The following is a 17316-nucleotide window of genomic DNA, read 5'->3' on the forward strand; positions in this document are numbered from 1 at the left end:
CTAAGATGGCTCCAGGGTTGACATAAATATTTTGGAAATTCTGCGGCTACACAGAGCATGTCCATTTCAATGTCTTACTGTCTGCCATAGAATATGGAAAATACTGAAAGATATTGACCATGCTGACCATATACATTCATGTCAAGAGTGTTGGATGCTTATCCTACGGTTGGGTAGGTAATATATAGAAAACTATGTTCCGTAACTTTAACTGCTACAGGATGACTAATTGGCTGTGCTAAGCAGACATAAAAGAAGGCAGGAAGTTCATTCACTTCTGCTCCTGCTATTAGAAGGTTGGACTGCTGAAAGGAACTGTGTCTGTGTTACTGAAGAGAACTGGAATTGTAAGCAAACTATGTTTTTGTGTTGCACCGTGATTATTTGAAGAAGTGTTATCTTTGTTTTGAGAAGCCAAGTTTGTTTTTTTTACTACAAGTAAAGACTGTTTATTTTTCTTTAAACGTTCAGAGTTTGTGAGTATCTGTGTGTTTTGCTAAGCAACGTATCTATTCGCTGTCTGGTCCGTTGCACTACTTTGCAGAGGGCAGTTTTACCCTCAACAAAGAGGATGATGCGAAGTAATTTGACTATGTTTCCTAGTTCATTAAACAAGGGCATTCGTAATAGTTATAATCACACCTGTATTATGACATTTCCTAGGTAGATTGAATGCTTTTTATATTTCATGGTCACTGGCAAGCTAAATACAACATAAGTATGTGGAGTTCCTTTTGGTGAGGTGGGCAGCTATACAAATTTGATAATAGATAGATAGATAGGTAGAGAGAGAGAGAGAGACAGATGATAGATAGATAAAGCCAAATTTGTGCCACTCTCAAGATTATTAGATAACCTCAACAAAGTGTTATTTTAATAGATAATTAGATAGCAATTAGATAATTAGATAGCAATAATTAGATAGCAACAAAGGCTATGCCATCTGATGTTTCCTCAGGTTTTTGCGGTCCAAATGCACTAGCCCTAGTAAGCCTCTTCTTTGTTTCCGCTTACATCCTTTAGTTGCTTTTTCTTCTGAATGTAGCAATCAGTTTTGGGATGCCTTCAGGAAATACCATCTGAGTGCAATCAGCCATTTCTCTGTTGAAAATTCTGCAACCCCCTACTTGGATGGATGGCTATTCCATTTGTGTATTGCTGAGTGGAGGATTTATAGATGAAATGGGTGGATTTTGGTTTGGAAGGGCAGTTCTGGAGATATTCTTAATGAGAACTTTGATGCTATAATGTTCAATAATTTGTTTTTTTTCCTTTTTTTTTAATAAAAAAAGGAACATATTTATCCGTATCAAAGACATGTGAAGTCTTTATTATTCCCTGCATTGGTAAGACTGCACCTGGAACACTGTATATGATTCTGGACACCACATTTTCACAAAGACATTCAGAGATTGAGCAGGTTCACAAAGACAATACCAGCGTTTGAGGACATACCATATGAGGACAAGCTTGAAAGAGCACCTTCAGTCTAAAAAAAAGAAAATGTAGGGAAGACGTGATACAGAATCAGTGTTCAGGTACATATAAAGGGACCATGGAGAAAATAGTTAGGAATGATTTTCCACTGTCATAGAAACACGCACCAGAAATAATGGGCATTGGGTTTTATCTAAGTAGATTTTCCCCAGTAATTTTCCCCAGTTCCTTTCTTTAGCAGTCCCAGTTATTGGTGATACTGGATATCTTTAGCTAAGTTAGAAAATTAGTTTTCATTTTCATTTATTTAACATTATCAGCTTTCTTCGGGGGAAATGGAGGAAAATTCATTTGATTTGGGTTTATCCTCTTCACATCCCCTGCTCTTTTATGTAATCTGAAGCATCTACTGGCATCTTTCAGATCCAGAATTTGACTTGCCATTAAAGGAAAACTCATAAATGTACCTCTGAGCTTACATGTAAGAAAAGCGCACTCCATCATTAGCTTTATTAGAGAAAAGCACCAATACACTTACATGAAGAAAATGTGTCTAAATTGAAGTTTATTAGGAGGCGCATGTACAACTTTGCAAAGTACCTTGAAAAGGATAGGTTGGAACATGGCGAAGATTGAAATGGACAGACTTTTTCTACTACCGGTTCTGTGGGCGTGGCTTGGTGGGTGTGGCATGGCTTGGTATGCGTGGCAGGGGATGGATACTGTAAAATCTCCATTCCCTCCCCACTCCAGGGGAAGGATACTGTAAAATCCCCATTTCCTCCCAATCAGCTGGGACTTGGGAGGCAGAGAATAGATGGGGGCAGGGCCAGTCAGAGGTGGTATTTACCGATTCTCCGAACTACTCAAAATTTCCGCTACCAGTTCTCCAGAACTGATCAGAACCTGCTGAAACCCACCTCTGATTCAGTGCCAATTGAGATAACTGTTTCTAAGGTGATGTGCTGATTTCAAATGAAGATTTGAATACAATGACGACCTCTTGTTGCATGGGCAAGGATGCCTGCTGCAATCTTATTATTATTATTTAATTAAACAAGATAACTACTATAGGCCTAAATATGCTGTTTGTTTATGGCATCTACTTCTTGATTTATCCCTGCAGGCACCAGTTTTCACAACCAAGGTTCAACCACGGACCAGGGTAAATAAACATAGATTCAGTGGCTTCTGAGCAAGTTCAGAGTGTATTTCCTTCACAATTATTACAGAGAATTCTAGATAGTTTGGGTGATTAGATGGAGAAATGGTTACAAGTCATAGGTAATGCTTCTAGGTTACTGTCAGCCTTTGGTTGGTTTGTGTGTTCAAAGAACCCTGGAATCTGAACAGTCATTTCACCATTACCAAAGTGGCTCCATCCAACATTTCTAAGTACAATGTGCTATGCTATGCTATGTTATGCTCTGCTCGGCTGGTTGATTGGGCTGGCTTTTTTTGTTGTTGTTTGTTTGTTTGTGTGTGTGTGAATATATAGCTACATTCCAGCAGGATAGTTGGGATTCCAAACTACATGATTTCCTTCTCCTTCAGATTTTTTGGGCCCATGATTTTTCAGGAAGGTAAAGGTTTTTTGCATACATAAAATATTTTTGTGTTACAGGATATATCATTCCATTTGCCAGCCTGAGAGATCTCGGCGCAGTCTTCATTACTGCTGTGGTCATTGGGTTCACCTTCTGACCAATTCCTAAATAAAGAAGATAGTCAAATTAGTCTGAGAGAAATTCTGAAAGAGATGCCTTTCCTTTTCACCCATATCATCTTCAGCCTGCCAAGTGTAACCTAACGCAGAAGGTACTTTTCCAGTGGTGGCGTTGGATGAGTCATGTATATCAGTGGTGGGTTTCAAACATTTTTATTACCGGTTCTGTGGACGTGGCTTGGTGGGCGTGGCAGGGGAAGGATACTGTAAAATCTCCATTCCCTCCCCATTCTAGGTGAAGGTTACTGCAAAATCCCCATTTCCTCCCAATCAGCTGGGACTTGGGAGGCAGAGAATAGATGGGGGCGGGACCAGTCAAAATTTTTACTACCAGTTCTCCGAACTACTCAAAACTTCCGCTACTGGTTCTCCAGAACTGGTCAGAACCTGCTGAAACCCACCTCTGATGTATATCCCACTATTTTTCAGTATGAAACTTCAGGAAGCATCTGTAGGTCTTCAAAACTCAGCAGGGAATCTGCCAGATTGGGACTGGTTTATTATTAACACAATATCTATCTATAAACCATGCCCTGTATCTTATATCATTGTCTTCTCATCTATGGAGAAGACTGATTCCTCACCTGACTCTTGGAAGCTATACAAGGACATGGAATTAGTGCTCTTCTGGATTTACAATTGCCAAAAGTACTAGCCATCATAATCAATATTGAGGTATATTAGGAATTACAATTCAGCAACATCTATTACCTATTACCAAAACTCCTAAAGTCTTTTTCACATGTAATCCCACCCTTGGCTGCCTCTTGGGGATTAAATGCAAATTACCTCATTAAAATGATTTGGGGTGGCCACTGTCTCCCACATTTGCCAGCTTCATAACTTTCTTCATTCTACTTCTTACTTGTGAATAAGTGTATCCCTAATGGTTGACATTATTGACTTCTTGTCAATGACAAAGGCTCAGTGGAAGTCCATTGCCAGCTAGCTGAGCCTTCATGTTCTCCTTGTTAACACTGCTTGTTCATCTTAGGTGAGCTAGCAGTGAAAGGGAAGGTGGTTGACAAAAATAGGTGCAATGAATGAGCAGCAAGGATAGCAGTGATGAATGAGTAGATGAATTCCAGATTTTGTAGGATTTTTAGAACGTCTCTGTGCTTATTCAGCTCCAAACTGAACATCTTCTTGAAAGAGGAGAACAAGGCAAGTGGAAGAAACTTCACTATGTTCTTTTACTCTAGTTAGAAGGAATAGCTGAAAACATAGAGGAGAACTAGCAGCTATGGTTGCTTCTAGTGTTCAACTGGGTCAACTAATCCTCTACACCAGTGAGGCCATCTGTAGGAGAAACATTTGATTAGCCATTGTTAGATGACCAGTTTGTTCATCTCACTATCTTTTCAAGCCCAATGCATCGGAGTTACTTTAGCTATTTCAAACATTAGGAATCGATAAGCATGGGCATGGATTTGCAAGTCTCTAGAATGCACATAGAACTTCCAACCATTCAGTATTTGCCCTTCCTGACTACTCTCCATTGCCTACTAAATGCTTACTGGTAGCATGCTGGCAATTCTGTATATGATCTCCTTTAACTTATGCCAAGCACTGCTCTGATACAATCTCAGGAAATAAGCAAGATAGCCAAGAGCACCGGCTGCTTAAATTGCTCAAAATGGCAAGTATTCAGTTATGAAGTCCTGTGACTAACAGCTTCATCTTGCATGAGTATATATGGATGTTGCCTTCATTTGGAAGATCTCATTGAACTGTCACTTCAAGTAGATCAACTATACATTGTTTTAAAGGGTGATTGCATTTCCCCCCCCCCCCCGCCAGTGGTTCCCTAATGTATTACTGATTGAAAGTATGCTTAAAAAAAGAAATTCTACCTTGCTTCCTTGCTCCTGCCAGTTATTTGTCAATATTGAATTGGTCAATTTGGTATTTGAAAGTCACAAAAGTACCATAAATAACAGTCAGATATTTTATAGAAATCTTATGGAAACATTCTGTGCAGGTAAAGTTCACTCTTATGCATGTGGGTGTTAAATGGAAGGTGTGAGGAAGAAAACAGGAAGATGGATTAAAAAATATTCAATGCAGCATAGAATTGTGTAATATGCAATGTCTAGTCACTACAAACAGAGCAGTGGTGGAATTCATATTTTTTTGCTACCGGTTCTGTGGGCGTGGTTTGGTGGCGTGGTGTGGCTTGGTGGGCGTGGCTTGGTGGACATGGCAGGGGAAGGATATTGCAAAATCTTGATTCCCTTCCCACTTCAGGGGAAGGACACTGCAAAATCCCCATTCCCTCCCTACTCTGGGGCCAGCCAGAGGTGGTATTTGCCGGTTCTCTGAACTACACAAAATTTCCGCTACCAGTTCTCCAGAACCTGTCAGAACCTGCTGAATAGCAACCCTGAAACAGAGACAATTCTCCTTTGTGCCAACAGGGACTTGGCCTCCTTATTCTTCTAAGTTTAGAAGAATGAAATATTTAGAATAGATTCTCTGCTATTCTCAATGCAGTTCTTTTCCTCCTGCCCAGGCCCCAGTCCAATGGCAGCATTTTAAGACAGCAGGCCTTTGGACTTCCAGGAGCTTCTGCACTTCTGTTTCTGGCATCTACCATCACCATTCTCATATTTTTTGTTGGAGTTGCTCTGGATTGTAGTTTAATAATATTATGAAGGAACAGGTTCACTACTCCTGCCTCATAATAAAACAAGTGAACAAAGAATATGGAGAGGCTTGGCTAAGAAGGAATGCTTAAGATACCAACACAGTCCTATATTAGTCTTTTCTCCCAAATTTTACGGAAGTTTAGGTTTTGTGGCAGAGTTCATGCCTGCTAATTCAGGGCAGAGTTTCTCAACCTCAACCTTAAGAACTGTGGAATTCAACTCCCAGAATTCCCAGTCCAGCATTCTGGGTGGGGAATTCTAGGAGTGCCAGCATTTTGGCTGGGGAATTCTGGGAGTTGAAGTCCCTACATCTTAAAGTGGTCAAGTTTGAGAAATACTGGTTTAGGGTGTTGAATACTTTTAATAGGAAAGGAGCTACGGGAAACTTGTGTTTCTGCTTTTTCAGAATGGAAAATTCAGGAAATTTGTTAAAACTCCTGTCTAATGGTATGGTAGGATATGAAAAGTGCATTGCATAGGCTTGTCTTACTTGAAGCTGGTTCTGTAATCTGTGCTATCAACCCATCTCCATTGCCCTTCATCATTGTGATCACTGAGTCCAATCCAGTAGCGCTGACCCCTGGTTTCAGCCTGGACGAAATTCTAGGGTGCCAAAAGTTGAGGAAGGAAAAAGGAATCAAAGTTATAATGGCAGAAGCAACAACAACAGTGTTCCAAAATACTTACATTGAATTCACCTGGAAGAACTTTTTTATCTGTATTCATAGTAATTAACTACAGTCATATATTACAAGGCCTTCCTAAAGTGCTTATTCCAAAAATATGTTTTGGTTAATTCAATGACCATGAGTCTGGTCCATTCTGTTAAAGCTTTGATTATGAAATTGATTTGCCTCATTTGTAGCATTCAATAAGATCCTTTGACAAACATCATCTTCCAATTGCAGTTTTCTTGACTTTTTCCGCCATCATTTCTATGTTTCTTTCCCACATAAAAAGAACATGGAAGAAACCACCGCTCTTCCTTTTTTGTTTTTGTTTTTTTTAGGGAGGGGGCCTTTTCTCTGGAATATTCTAGTATAGCAGCCTTAATCATAGATGGTGCGCTGAAATATATTAGTATACTTTGTGAAACAAAATGTAAAGGTCTATATCTGGGGTGTCAAACTCGATTTCATTGAGGGCCGCATCAGGGTTGTGTTTGACCTCGGGGGGCTGGGGTCGGCATGGCCAGATCGATGTCACTCCTGTCGGGGGTGCCTGTGGCGGTCCGAGTTTCTTTGTTTTTGGTTACATCGTGGTGGGCAAAGTAGTGGTTTCATGCTATCACTGGAAGGGGCAGGACTAGAGTTCCAAGAGGTGTATATCTTTGTGGGAAAAGGCTTTGTTTGGACAGATTTTTTTTTTGTAAAGAAAACCTTCCAAATCATGCAAGCAATGTTGCTTTTTCGGTGACATTGCAAAATTCAGTGGTGCAATATCTAGATCCTGCAATCTGCTCTCCAAAAAGAAAGAAAAAAAATCACCCAGCTTTAATGAACATGCTGATGTAATGAGGAGTGCTTTGTACAGATCATCTTGCTTTATTCGAAAATGCACCAGAGGACATATCTAAGCATATTGTACCTGTATAATGTATTCAATGTAAATCAACTCCTAGTTGCTTTTTTTTACCCTAGGGTAAATTGTCTTTCAAAAATCAAGGAGGAAAAAAAAGGCAGTAGATTGTCTTTCAAAAATCAAGGAGATAAAATGGCAGAACTTGTAACAGAGAAGTAGTGGTTGGGGAAATGTTCCCTCCAGGGGTGAAATTCAAAATTTTTCCCTACCGGTTCTGTGGGTGTGGCTTGGTGGGCGAGGCAGGGGAAGGATACTGCAAAACCCCATTCTCTCCCCACTCCTTGGGGAAGGATATTGCAAAATCTCCATTCCCACCCCACTCTGGGGCCAGCCAGAGATGGTATTTGCTGGTTCTCTGAACTACTCAAAATTTCCGCTACCGGTTCTTCGAACTACTCAAAATTTCCGCTACCGGTTCTCCAGAACCTGTTAGAACCTGCTGAATTTCACCCCTGGTTCCCTTCCAACATAGCTAGTCAGGAGTTGGTAGCAGCTTTTAAACCTACACCTTCTCCCAAACAAATACCAGGATCCTTACCTGTTCATACTGATTGGTAATGACTATCAATTCTGACTTCTGTTCTTCACAATGACTCTTTGCTGTGTGCCAAATAACTTGTTGGATGGAGAAGAAATAACATGCACCATCAAAATGTTTCCATTCTCTGCTTTTGGCTCCACATGGGTACACTGGCAAAGAAGAAAATAAAAGAACTTTTCTAGCTTTGGTTGCCAGAGGTTTTGGTCTAGATGTCTGCTATATTGCACTGGCATTTTGGAAGAATGTAGTTTTTCTGCAGTAGAAAAGCAGGAAAACTAAGTCTATTGTAGGATATGATCAACTGGGGAACTGGAAGGCTACTTCAGCTGTGTGACAAGTACAGCATGAGTGAATTAAGTGTTTCCCTCTGGAAGAACTCAAAGGAATAAACTTAAGTCTCAGTAAATTATTTAGTACATTGAAAAGAGGAAGAGACCATGTTAGAATTTAGAAGAGAGGGAAACAGAATTGCTTTAGAGATGTCTGGACCACAATTTTAGTGGAAATAAATGATGGCCCTGGGCAGGGAGTTGGGTTAGAAGACCTCCAAGATCCCTTCCCTATCTAAGCGACAATTTACTGTGAAAAGCAGATTTTATGGTGGAATTTGATCCTCAAGGCAGTGATTGTGTTTTTACTCAGGGGGACCCTTGTACAGAGGCTTAGAAGGCTTACTTTATTTGCCAAGTTTTCTGGGATCACATGGTATCCAAAGAAATTACTTGGTTAAAACTGAGGTGCCAGAGTACAATCCTGCATGGAAAATGCACTGTATTGATATTTATTATCCTAAAGGGCTCCATTGTGGGCTCTGTTGGGATCTGCTTTAATTAATAACCCCCCACACCCAACAATTGGGGCCTGCAGCAGCCCCTGCACTTCTTGAAAATTACTTACTGCTTTCTACCTGTTGCTGCCATTTGCTGCTTCCTGTAGGAATAGAAATGTACACAATAATATTACTAGTTGAGGAGTAATAAAAATACCATATTCAAAGGGATCCTAAGCACTCTGAAAAAAAACTAGCCTGGAATTAGTTTTGTAAGAACTTTTGAATTCTACACCATATGTCTCACGCCTCAAAGAAAAGTATCCTTCACAAGTTACAGTTGCTCTCTCTCCTTCTCTCCTTCTCCATTAATATTGTAAGGTCCCAAAATACACTTGAGTCACCAGAATGCCAAAGAGAGAGACTCAAGACGAGGCTTGCAAAAAAGCAGATTTTATTTATGGCCAAAAACAAAATACTGGGAGGAACTATATCCAGAACATACAGATACAATGCATGCGAGGAAATAGCCACACCTTGGGGAAGGTATGGCGTCCTTTTATACCCTCAGAGACGTCAGCTTAGTACCCAATTCTGGCCTCCTAATTTAGGTTTGTGTATTTCTTGTTGCCCTGCAAGGGGGAATAGAAACTTCCCCAATTAGTCTTATCTTAAGCATTTCTTTGTTTACTCAATTGGCCATTTGGCCCCCTGGCTCTCCAAGACAGGAGTTTATCCAGATCAAACATAAATTAGGGCTGAGGGGTAAATTATCCCTTTGTTGATGGCTGTAGTTCCAACTGGGATACATACCATGCTTTTAGATAGATTGATATGAGTTCAGGTCAAATGCCAGGGACATACGTTTAACAAATACCAGATACATTACAGAGGCCTAATAACAGAATATGTTTGTTACAGGAGATACAAATATAAAGACATAATATGTGTGATACAAATACAAAGGCATATATGTATTACAGGAACCTAATGGTTACAGAATCTAGTATACCAGTATATCATATTCTAGTATTATTTATTATATCCTTATTATTGTTTCCCTTTCAATATATTTGTGCTTTGATAAGCTCATGCCTTTCAGGGCATGTCCTGTGAGCCCCATGGTGAGCTAATGCACGGATGGGCTTCAAAAATTTAGAAAGGGGTTCTCTGCCCGGGTGCTGGGTGGGCATGGCCATGTTGGGCGTAGCCTAGTCAGCCTTCTGCACCACAGCGGGTGGGGGGTTTGCCCTTCCTGGGTTCTGGAGGTTTTCTTCACGCCTCCGGGAGGGCGAAAACAGCCTCCCCAGGCTCTGGAAGCCCTCTGGACTCTGGCCTCCTGAACTTCCAGTAGGTCCATTTTTCGCCCTCCTCGAGCCTCCATGCGCACCCCCTGCACTTACCTACATCCAAAACAGGCCACGTGGGGTGGGCAGGGTCAGCCAGGAGTAGGATTTGGGGGTTCTCTGAACTGCACAGAATCTTAGCTAGAGGTTCACCTGAACCCCTGCGAACCCCCAGCATCCCACCCCTGAGCTGATGTCTTGCCGGCTTTTGTTGACTAGCAGATTTTGTGAGGGGAATCGTGACTGGATGCTGAATCTGAGTTGGTGTTAATTTCTCCAAAACAAAGGTGAGATTTACAACTCTGGACGGCCATTCCTCATAAGTAGACCATGGAAACTGTCATTCTTATGATTGGTGTATGAGTGGAATGGCTGGAGTTGGGATTACATCAAGTTTACATTTGCAAAGCAGCCTACATGGACTTTAAGCTTGACTGATTCTTACATATGTTTCATCACTTTTGGAGATTTTTAAAAATGTTTTGTATATTGGAGAGATATAAGACCCTTCAGACTGCAAGCACTATATTCATAACTATATTGATTTTTTTTTAATCTATGCAACAAAAGGATGCTTAGTATAGGAATTTTGGAAAGTTAACAATGGATTAAAGCAGTGGTCCCCAACCTTTTCATCGCCGCGGACCGCTCTCTTCCCAGGATCCTTTGCGCTGCAGCGGCCGGCGGCCCGGTGCCGGCCCAGGAGCCTTTGCGGAGCCTTTGCGCACGGCCCAGGAGCCTTTGCGCTGCAGCGGCCGGCGGCCCGGTGCCAGGTACTCCACGGCCCGGCACCGGTCCGCGGACCGGGGGTTGGGGACCACTGGATTAAAGGACCAGAGGGATTTTAAATTATAATTTTCAACTGTTTAGAAGATCTTTTCTCATTTGAGAAAATGGAGACTGTTTTTTGGGGGGAGGGGTTAATGGTAAGGAGACCTTGAAGGCCGGACAGTAATAGAGCATAAATCATTAGTACACATTTCTCAATACCATTCAGCCAAGCTTTTGGACAGAATGGAACAAATGCTTGCTAAAACAGAGCATGTTCTAATTAAGTGGTAAAACAAGAAGGAGCTGCAATGGATGTATATGAAATTAATTTGAAAGGATATTTAAATATAATTCAAATGGATCTGATGGATGACATTCCTAAATTACATGAACAGATATTAAATTAGGAAACTAATTTGGATATTTTTTTCCCTTTCTGATTATACAGCAGAACTCTGTTAAGATTTGAAAAGACCTTTTATTTTTAGAAACGTCAAACAAAAGGATAGATTTTACTCATTAATACAAAAAAATTCTGTTGTGCTTCTGAAGGATTTTCACTTTGAAACACAGATGATCAGCAATTACTACTGGGACTTTTTTAAAAAAAAGTTAAAGAATCATTTTACAAATTCAGGGAAGGTTTATAATATTGGCTTGTTCGACCAGAGTTAAAAATAGAAAATAATGATATCTGGTTATTCTTTCTGGACCTTTGCTTAAAAAGATTGATTGGCGTAGTATTTGGACTTTATTTTGTTTACTTAAGAGGTGAGCCATGGGAAGGAGAGAGATTATGCTTTATTTAGAAAGGGTGATAAAATTTATAAAATTGATTTTAACCTGGTGGGGATGAAGAGGGGAGTTTCTCCCCCCTTTTTCCCCTCCCCCCTTTTTACTTGTATGTTTTTTTGTAGTTTATAGAAACATCATCTGTGTGAGACATGGATACATATAAAATATATACAGATGCATGAGTGGTTTTGTGTGCTAATTTACAAGTGCTTTGATTGCATTTAGCACAACTGTAACTCTCTGTTGGGCAGAATATACTTTAAATAATGGGTAGGAAAGTGGAATTGTTTGACAATTCTGCAACAGAAGCTGTGGTTCAAGGGTGCTGATTAGATCAGGGGTCTCCAACCTTGGCAACTTTAAGCCTGGAGGACTTCAACTCCCAGAATTCCCCAGTCAGCTTGCTGGGAGTTGAAGTCTGGGAGTTGAAGTCCTCCAGGCTTAAAGTTGCCAAGATTGGAGACCCCTGGATTAGATGGCCTTCTATGATATTTCAGTGCAATTAATTTACCTCTGAAGTTCTTAAAATTCTCTTTGTCCTCCTTCCTTGGCTTAATTTATGTGTAATTTTAATCATGATTTGCTTTGCCTAATTGTGGTTTTATTGACTGAATGGTTCCTATATTGCATTATATTTTTCAACAAGTCACAATTTAAAATAATATGATTTTGCTGTGGCAAGCCATAGTATAACATGTGGACACACAGATCTATCTATCTATCTATCTATCTATCTATCTATCTATCTATCTATCTATCTATCTCTTATTTGCCACAATATGGAAAAAGCAGAAATTGGAGACATAGGTTGGGCCTTGTAGGTTTGGTACAACTGTTCTAGTATTTATTTACTTACTTACTTACTTACTTACTTACTTACTTACTTACTTACTATATGGCAACTCTTCTAGCAATTAATTATTAGACCAAACCTCAATGTATTAAATGAACTATCCAGAGCCAAATGAACCTCAACTCATTATGAACTTTTCAGCTTGCCTCCGGCCTTTAGCCAAAAGCAGCTGGAATGTACTTGACTCAGTTCCAAATAATGTACTTACATGATTGGACTTTTGCATGTGCAGGTGGAATGTTTAATAAGGAATACATAATGATGTAGCTGAATGAGAAGAAGCCTCAAAGAGCCATTTCTTTCAATCCATTTCTTTCAATCCATTTCTTTCAATCCATTTCTTTCAATCCATTTCTTTCAATTTTTAATTCTGTCAATGATTTCCTTTTGATTTCACCCTTGATCAAATAAATCCATCTGCAGACTAATTCTTTGCATTGCATTTTATTCTGGCCAGGAAATAAAATATCTACAACAATTGATTTATAAGTCTCTTGTCTGAACACAGAATTTTGGCTTATTTCTGGCTTGTTTTTCTTCCCATTGAAGGTATTGGCAGAAGAAATGAAAGCAAAACTGTAAAAAACTAGATCAGCCCCATTATTTTACTTACCTGCATGACTTTTCTCTGTTCAGCAAACCATGATTTGAGAAACTTAATCTCAAAGACAGTGCTGGATTATAACATATGGCAATTAGCTGTAAAGGTGACACTTATATTTTGTCTCCTGATGCACATGGCTCTATATTGTACCAAGTCAGCTGGAAATTAATGTATGTTTTGTGGGTTCAGTAGCTTGCTCTTTCTAGAATACTAAGAATTTGAGAGAATTTTAAAGCCACTTTCTACAACATTTGATCCTGAAGCCCACACAGTATGTCAGAAATCAAAATAGTTGATTTACCTTGGGATGCCACAAGCCCAAACAATACAATGATCAGCAGGTAAGAAATAGCCAGAAGCACATAAATTATAGAAGATGTCGATTTCCATTGTGGGATATATCTACCTTGGGGAGGGGAGGGAGGGGGAGAGAGAAAGAGAGAGATAGGGAGGGAGGGAGGGAGGGAAGTGGGGGGGGAGAGAGAAAAAAATGTTAGAATCTAGTATGAAAATTATTTCCAGTATTTGTGCTTTCAAAACGCCTTATGTAATAAAACCATTGGATAGGCAATGCTCTACCATAGTGTTTTAATAATATTTTTAATTTCTAATGTTAGGAATGTGTGCATACCTAACTATGTGGTCTTGCTGTATTTCCCATAGTAATAAGAGTAAATAATACAGTTTTCTATATAAGCAGATTGCTATGAAACATAAAGAACCTAGCAATAACAAAAGAAAACATCAGTATTTATTTTGAGTTTTTTTTTCCTTTAGCTCTGTGCTGAGCAGTGATGCCACCAAAGTAATATTTTCTGGCTGAAAAGTTTGACTCATGGGGAATTGTATTACTAATCTTAAAATACAGGGCATATGTTATAATCTTATAATTTTTCTCTGGCTCAGAAAGTTAATTCAAATTAGAGTCAGGTTTATGCTCCTTGTTACAAATCAATAAAATAAGGAGGTAACATGTCAAAAATATAATGGATGCCATATTTTAATCAATATTCTATGTCTAAAAATGTACTGAAATCATAGGCATAAAATGATGTAATATAGACAGAATAATTCTGTTTCACCATTGCTTGCTTATCTTTTAAATTGAAATTCACGATTTGTTAAAATTTTGTGGATATTAGAGACCTTCAAAGCCATGAGCTTAATCTGGTAGCTAATGAGTTTTACCTTCTTCAGATTTAAGAAATTTTAAATTTAAAACATTTAAAAGAATTTAAAATAATATGCCGTTGGGAAAAAAGATGGGGGAAAGAGGCTGTTGATGTAAGAATATTCTAAATGGATTGGGAGACCAGAGAGATTTGAAAGAGTGATTATATTTTTACTGTAAGATTTGAAAAACAAGTATATAATTAAATAATATACTGATGGGAAATGACTGAAAGGAAACCAAACCCATATTAGGAACTGAGGCTTGATTAAGGGTTGCGACTGGACAGTACAGGGAACTAAAGGACCAGGCAAAAAAAGAGATAAACTGGTTATAACTTTTTCTTATCTTAAGGAGATTTTTTAAAAAATATGGACTGAAATATTAATAGCTAATAATATGTCAGATACACATTTCAGTGGATAAACTTTTAGAAGTTGACAAGAAAAACGTTAAGAAACTTTTACATGATAGAGGACAACAAAATGGAGATTACTAAAATGGGAGTGCAAAAGACAAATGAAGAAAAGGACTTGGATGTGGAATAGGCGCGGCAAGAAATCCTGGATGATACCCCTTTATAGGATTTACAAAGAAGCCGGGTAAAAACTTTGAAGATTTCTTTTAAATGCCAACAAGTGATGAAAGACCAAATCCTGCGATGCCATAAGAATGATTTAAAGGTTAAGATTGCGCAGAGCAAAAAAAGGAATAGAAAGTTGGACTATTTGATAAGGGATGAAATATTTGTTTGATATTTCTGGTAACTCTTAAAGGATTTTTTGCTGAACTAGGATTGAAAAGATGATTTCTGGAAGGCATATATATAACAGTTAGGCAATGGGAAGGAGAGTTTTTTTTAAAAAAAATTTGTAACTTTGAAAGATGGGGGAAAGTTAGTATAATAGTTTATGCATTTTTAAGGCATATATATAACAGTTAGGCAATGGGAAGGAGAGTTTTTTTTAAAAAAAAATTGTAATTTTGAAAGATGGGGGGGAAAGTTAGTATAATAGTTTATGCATTTTTATGGTCTTTTTCTGTTCTACTTCTACTTCTTTTCTTTTTTCCCCTGCATCTTCTGAACTTTCCTTTTTTCTAACTTAGTTTGCATTAGTTGTTGCTATGTGTACTGAAAGCTTCAATGCAATTATTAACAAAAATGTAATTTCAAAGTTAATGAACTTATAATAAAAGAATTAGAGAAATATATATTCCAGAGCCTTTTAATCTGGGAAAAGAAAGATATTTTGAGATTAAAGAAACAGCGCTTGTATCCCAGCTAAGAGTAAGACACCCCTGTGAGCTGAAAGCAAGCAACAGGGAATGCCTTGATCCAGCTAGGAGAAACTATTTTTTCAGTCTTGCTATTCTGAAAAATCATCCAGAAATAATTGAAGCTTTATCCTCAATTATTTCTGGATGATTTTTCAGAATAGCAAGACTGAAAAAATAGTTTCTCCTAGCTGGATCCTAGCTGAATTGGGGGAGGCTAACCCTAACATTTAGTTCATCCCAAATGATCCTGGAACTGTTTTAGTTAAAGCAAGCCCTCTCTAATTCTAGTGTTAACTGAGTTTTATGATAAATATGACATCGTAGCTCCTCTTAACTCAGGCAAGCACAGCTAATAAGGAGCTGTTATGGCTCTGCAACCAAACAAGACAGATATAGACTTCAATGGATAATTAGAACTGCAGAAAAAACAATTGCTACCAACCTACCTTCCATTGAGGACCTGTATACTGCATGAGTCAAAAAGAGGGCTGTGAAAATATCTACAGACCCCTCGCATCCTGGACATAAATTGTTTCAACTTCTACCCTCAAAGCAACACTATAGGGCATTGCACACCAGAGCAACTAGACACAAGGACTGAATGCCATCACTCTGCTAAACAACTAATTCCCACAACACTGTTGAACTATTTACTAAGACTATTACTATTCTTCTTCTCATCCTTCCTATCACCTATCTCCTTTCTACTTCTGACTAGAACCTTATTGCTTGTATCTTTATAATTTATATTGTTCTGTTTGTTTCCTAGTATGATTTGATTGCTTATTAATAACTTATGACTATCACTAAGTGTTATATCTTATGATTCTTGATGAATGTATCTTTCCCCCACTCTCTTTTTTCTTTTTTTCCTCTTTTATGTACTCTGAGAGCATATGCACCAAAGACAAATTCCTTGTGTGTCCAATCACACTTGGCCAATAAAGAATTCTATTCTATTCTATTCTATTCTATTCTATTCTATTCTATTCTATTCTATTCTATTCTATTCTATTCTATTCTATTCTTATGCTAAACAAATTCTTAATCTTTCGCCAACCATTAAAGTGAATCAATAATAAGTATTTACCAATTGTTTTTGCTGGCATGTGCATTCTGATTTCTGTTAAATATTCCTGATCTCTCACTTGCTGTTCGCAGTCATCGGTGGGATTCATTGTGCAATGAGTTTACAGTTGCAGCGGGGTTTTATAGGTTGAATTGAGGAACTTAAATATAATACATAAGCTCCCCCTCTTTCATTGCTGCTTCTTAGAAATGTCAAAAGGAAATTTGCTTGGAATTGGGCTCTTACTGGGTGGGTCCTGTCAAGGAGCCTGAAGCACAATCTTGAGATGATGGTTGGGAAGAGTTTGATTCTCTAACTTATAAGGAAGTAGAGAATGATCTTTGGACTGCAAACCTGGTCACCTCTTTATTAGATCTATGCCTCTCCTGGCTTAATAGGCCACTTGGGAGATGGCTTAGATTAAGACCATGCTTGATGTTAGCTTTCTTGAGGGAAGAGGTGATTCTACTGGCCTTAAAGGAGACAGTGGTATGACCCTCCTCAGGAGGGCATCACCGGGTTTTACAGTCCTGCACAATTTCTATATAATTTTCAACTTTCCCTTAGATAATTTTATGTTAATTTCAGTGTATCTCTTGTGGACATATATTGTTTGTCCTTATTTTATTTTTCTGGTTTTAATGTTAATGTCACTCAGAGAATGGGGAGAGTTGAACAGCCTTCTAAATTTGATAAATGAATATATAAAGCCACATCATATACTAAA

The 17316-nt window shown here is 38.6% G+C and overlaps 1 protein-coding gene across 1 annotated transcript; it reads right to left on the reverse strand.

The window, feature by feature from the left end:
* Positions 1 to 1985: 1985 nt before the first annotated feature.
* Positions 1986 to 16698, reverse strand: LOC117666592 (hepatic lectin-like). The gene is made up of 6 exons (XM_034419349.3): positions 16611 to 16698; positions 13373 to 13477; positions 8831 to 8863; positions 7931 to 8082; positions 6302 to 6414; positions 1986 to 3148 (listed from the first exon to the last, which is right to left on the reverse strand). The coding sequence occupies exons 1-6, from the start codon at positions 16696 to 16698 to the stop codon at positions 3013 to 3015; spliced, it is 627 nt and encodes a 208-aa protein (XP_034275240.2). The 3' UTR covers positions 1986 to 3012.
* Between the last annotated feature and the right edge of the window lie 618 nt (positions 16699 to 17316).

Source organism: Pantherophis guttatus, chromosome 2, assembly GCF_059756535.1.
Source record: "Pantherophis guttatus breed Tessera chromosome 2, ASM5975653v1, whole genome shotgun sequence".
Taxonomy (NCBI): Eukaryota; Metazoa; Chordata; class Lepidosauria; order Squamata; family Colubridae; genus Pantherophis; species Pantherophis guttatus.

What these genes read in the sequence shown, in the direction of transcription:
- LOC117666592 (XM_034419349.3), bottom strand. Translation starts at nt 16,698, where the DNA reads ATGAATCCCACCGATGACTGCGAACAGCAAGTGAGAGATCAGGAATAT. An exon ending in TGGGCTTGTGGCATCCCAAG is followed by an intron (nt 8,864 to 13,372) that starts GTAAATCAACTA and finishes CTATTCCTACAG; the next exon opens with GAAGCAGCAAATGGCAGCAA. An exon ending in GCAGCAACAGGTAGAAAGCA is followed by an intron (nt 8,083 to 8,830) that starts GTAAGTAATTTT and finishes CTTCTTTGCCAG; the next exon opens with TGTACCCATGTGGAGCCAAA.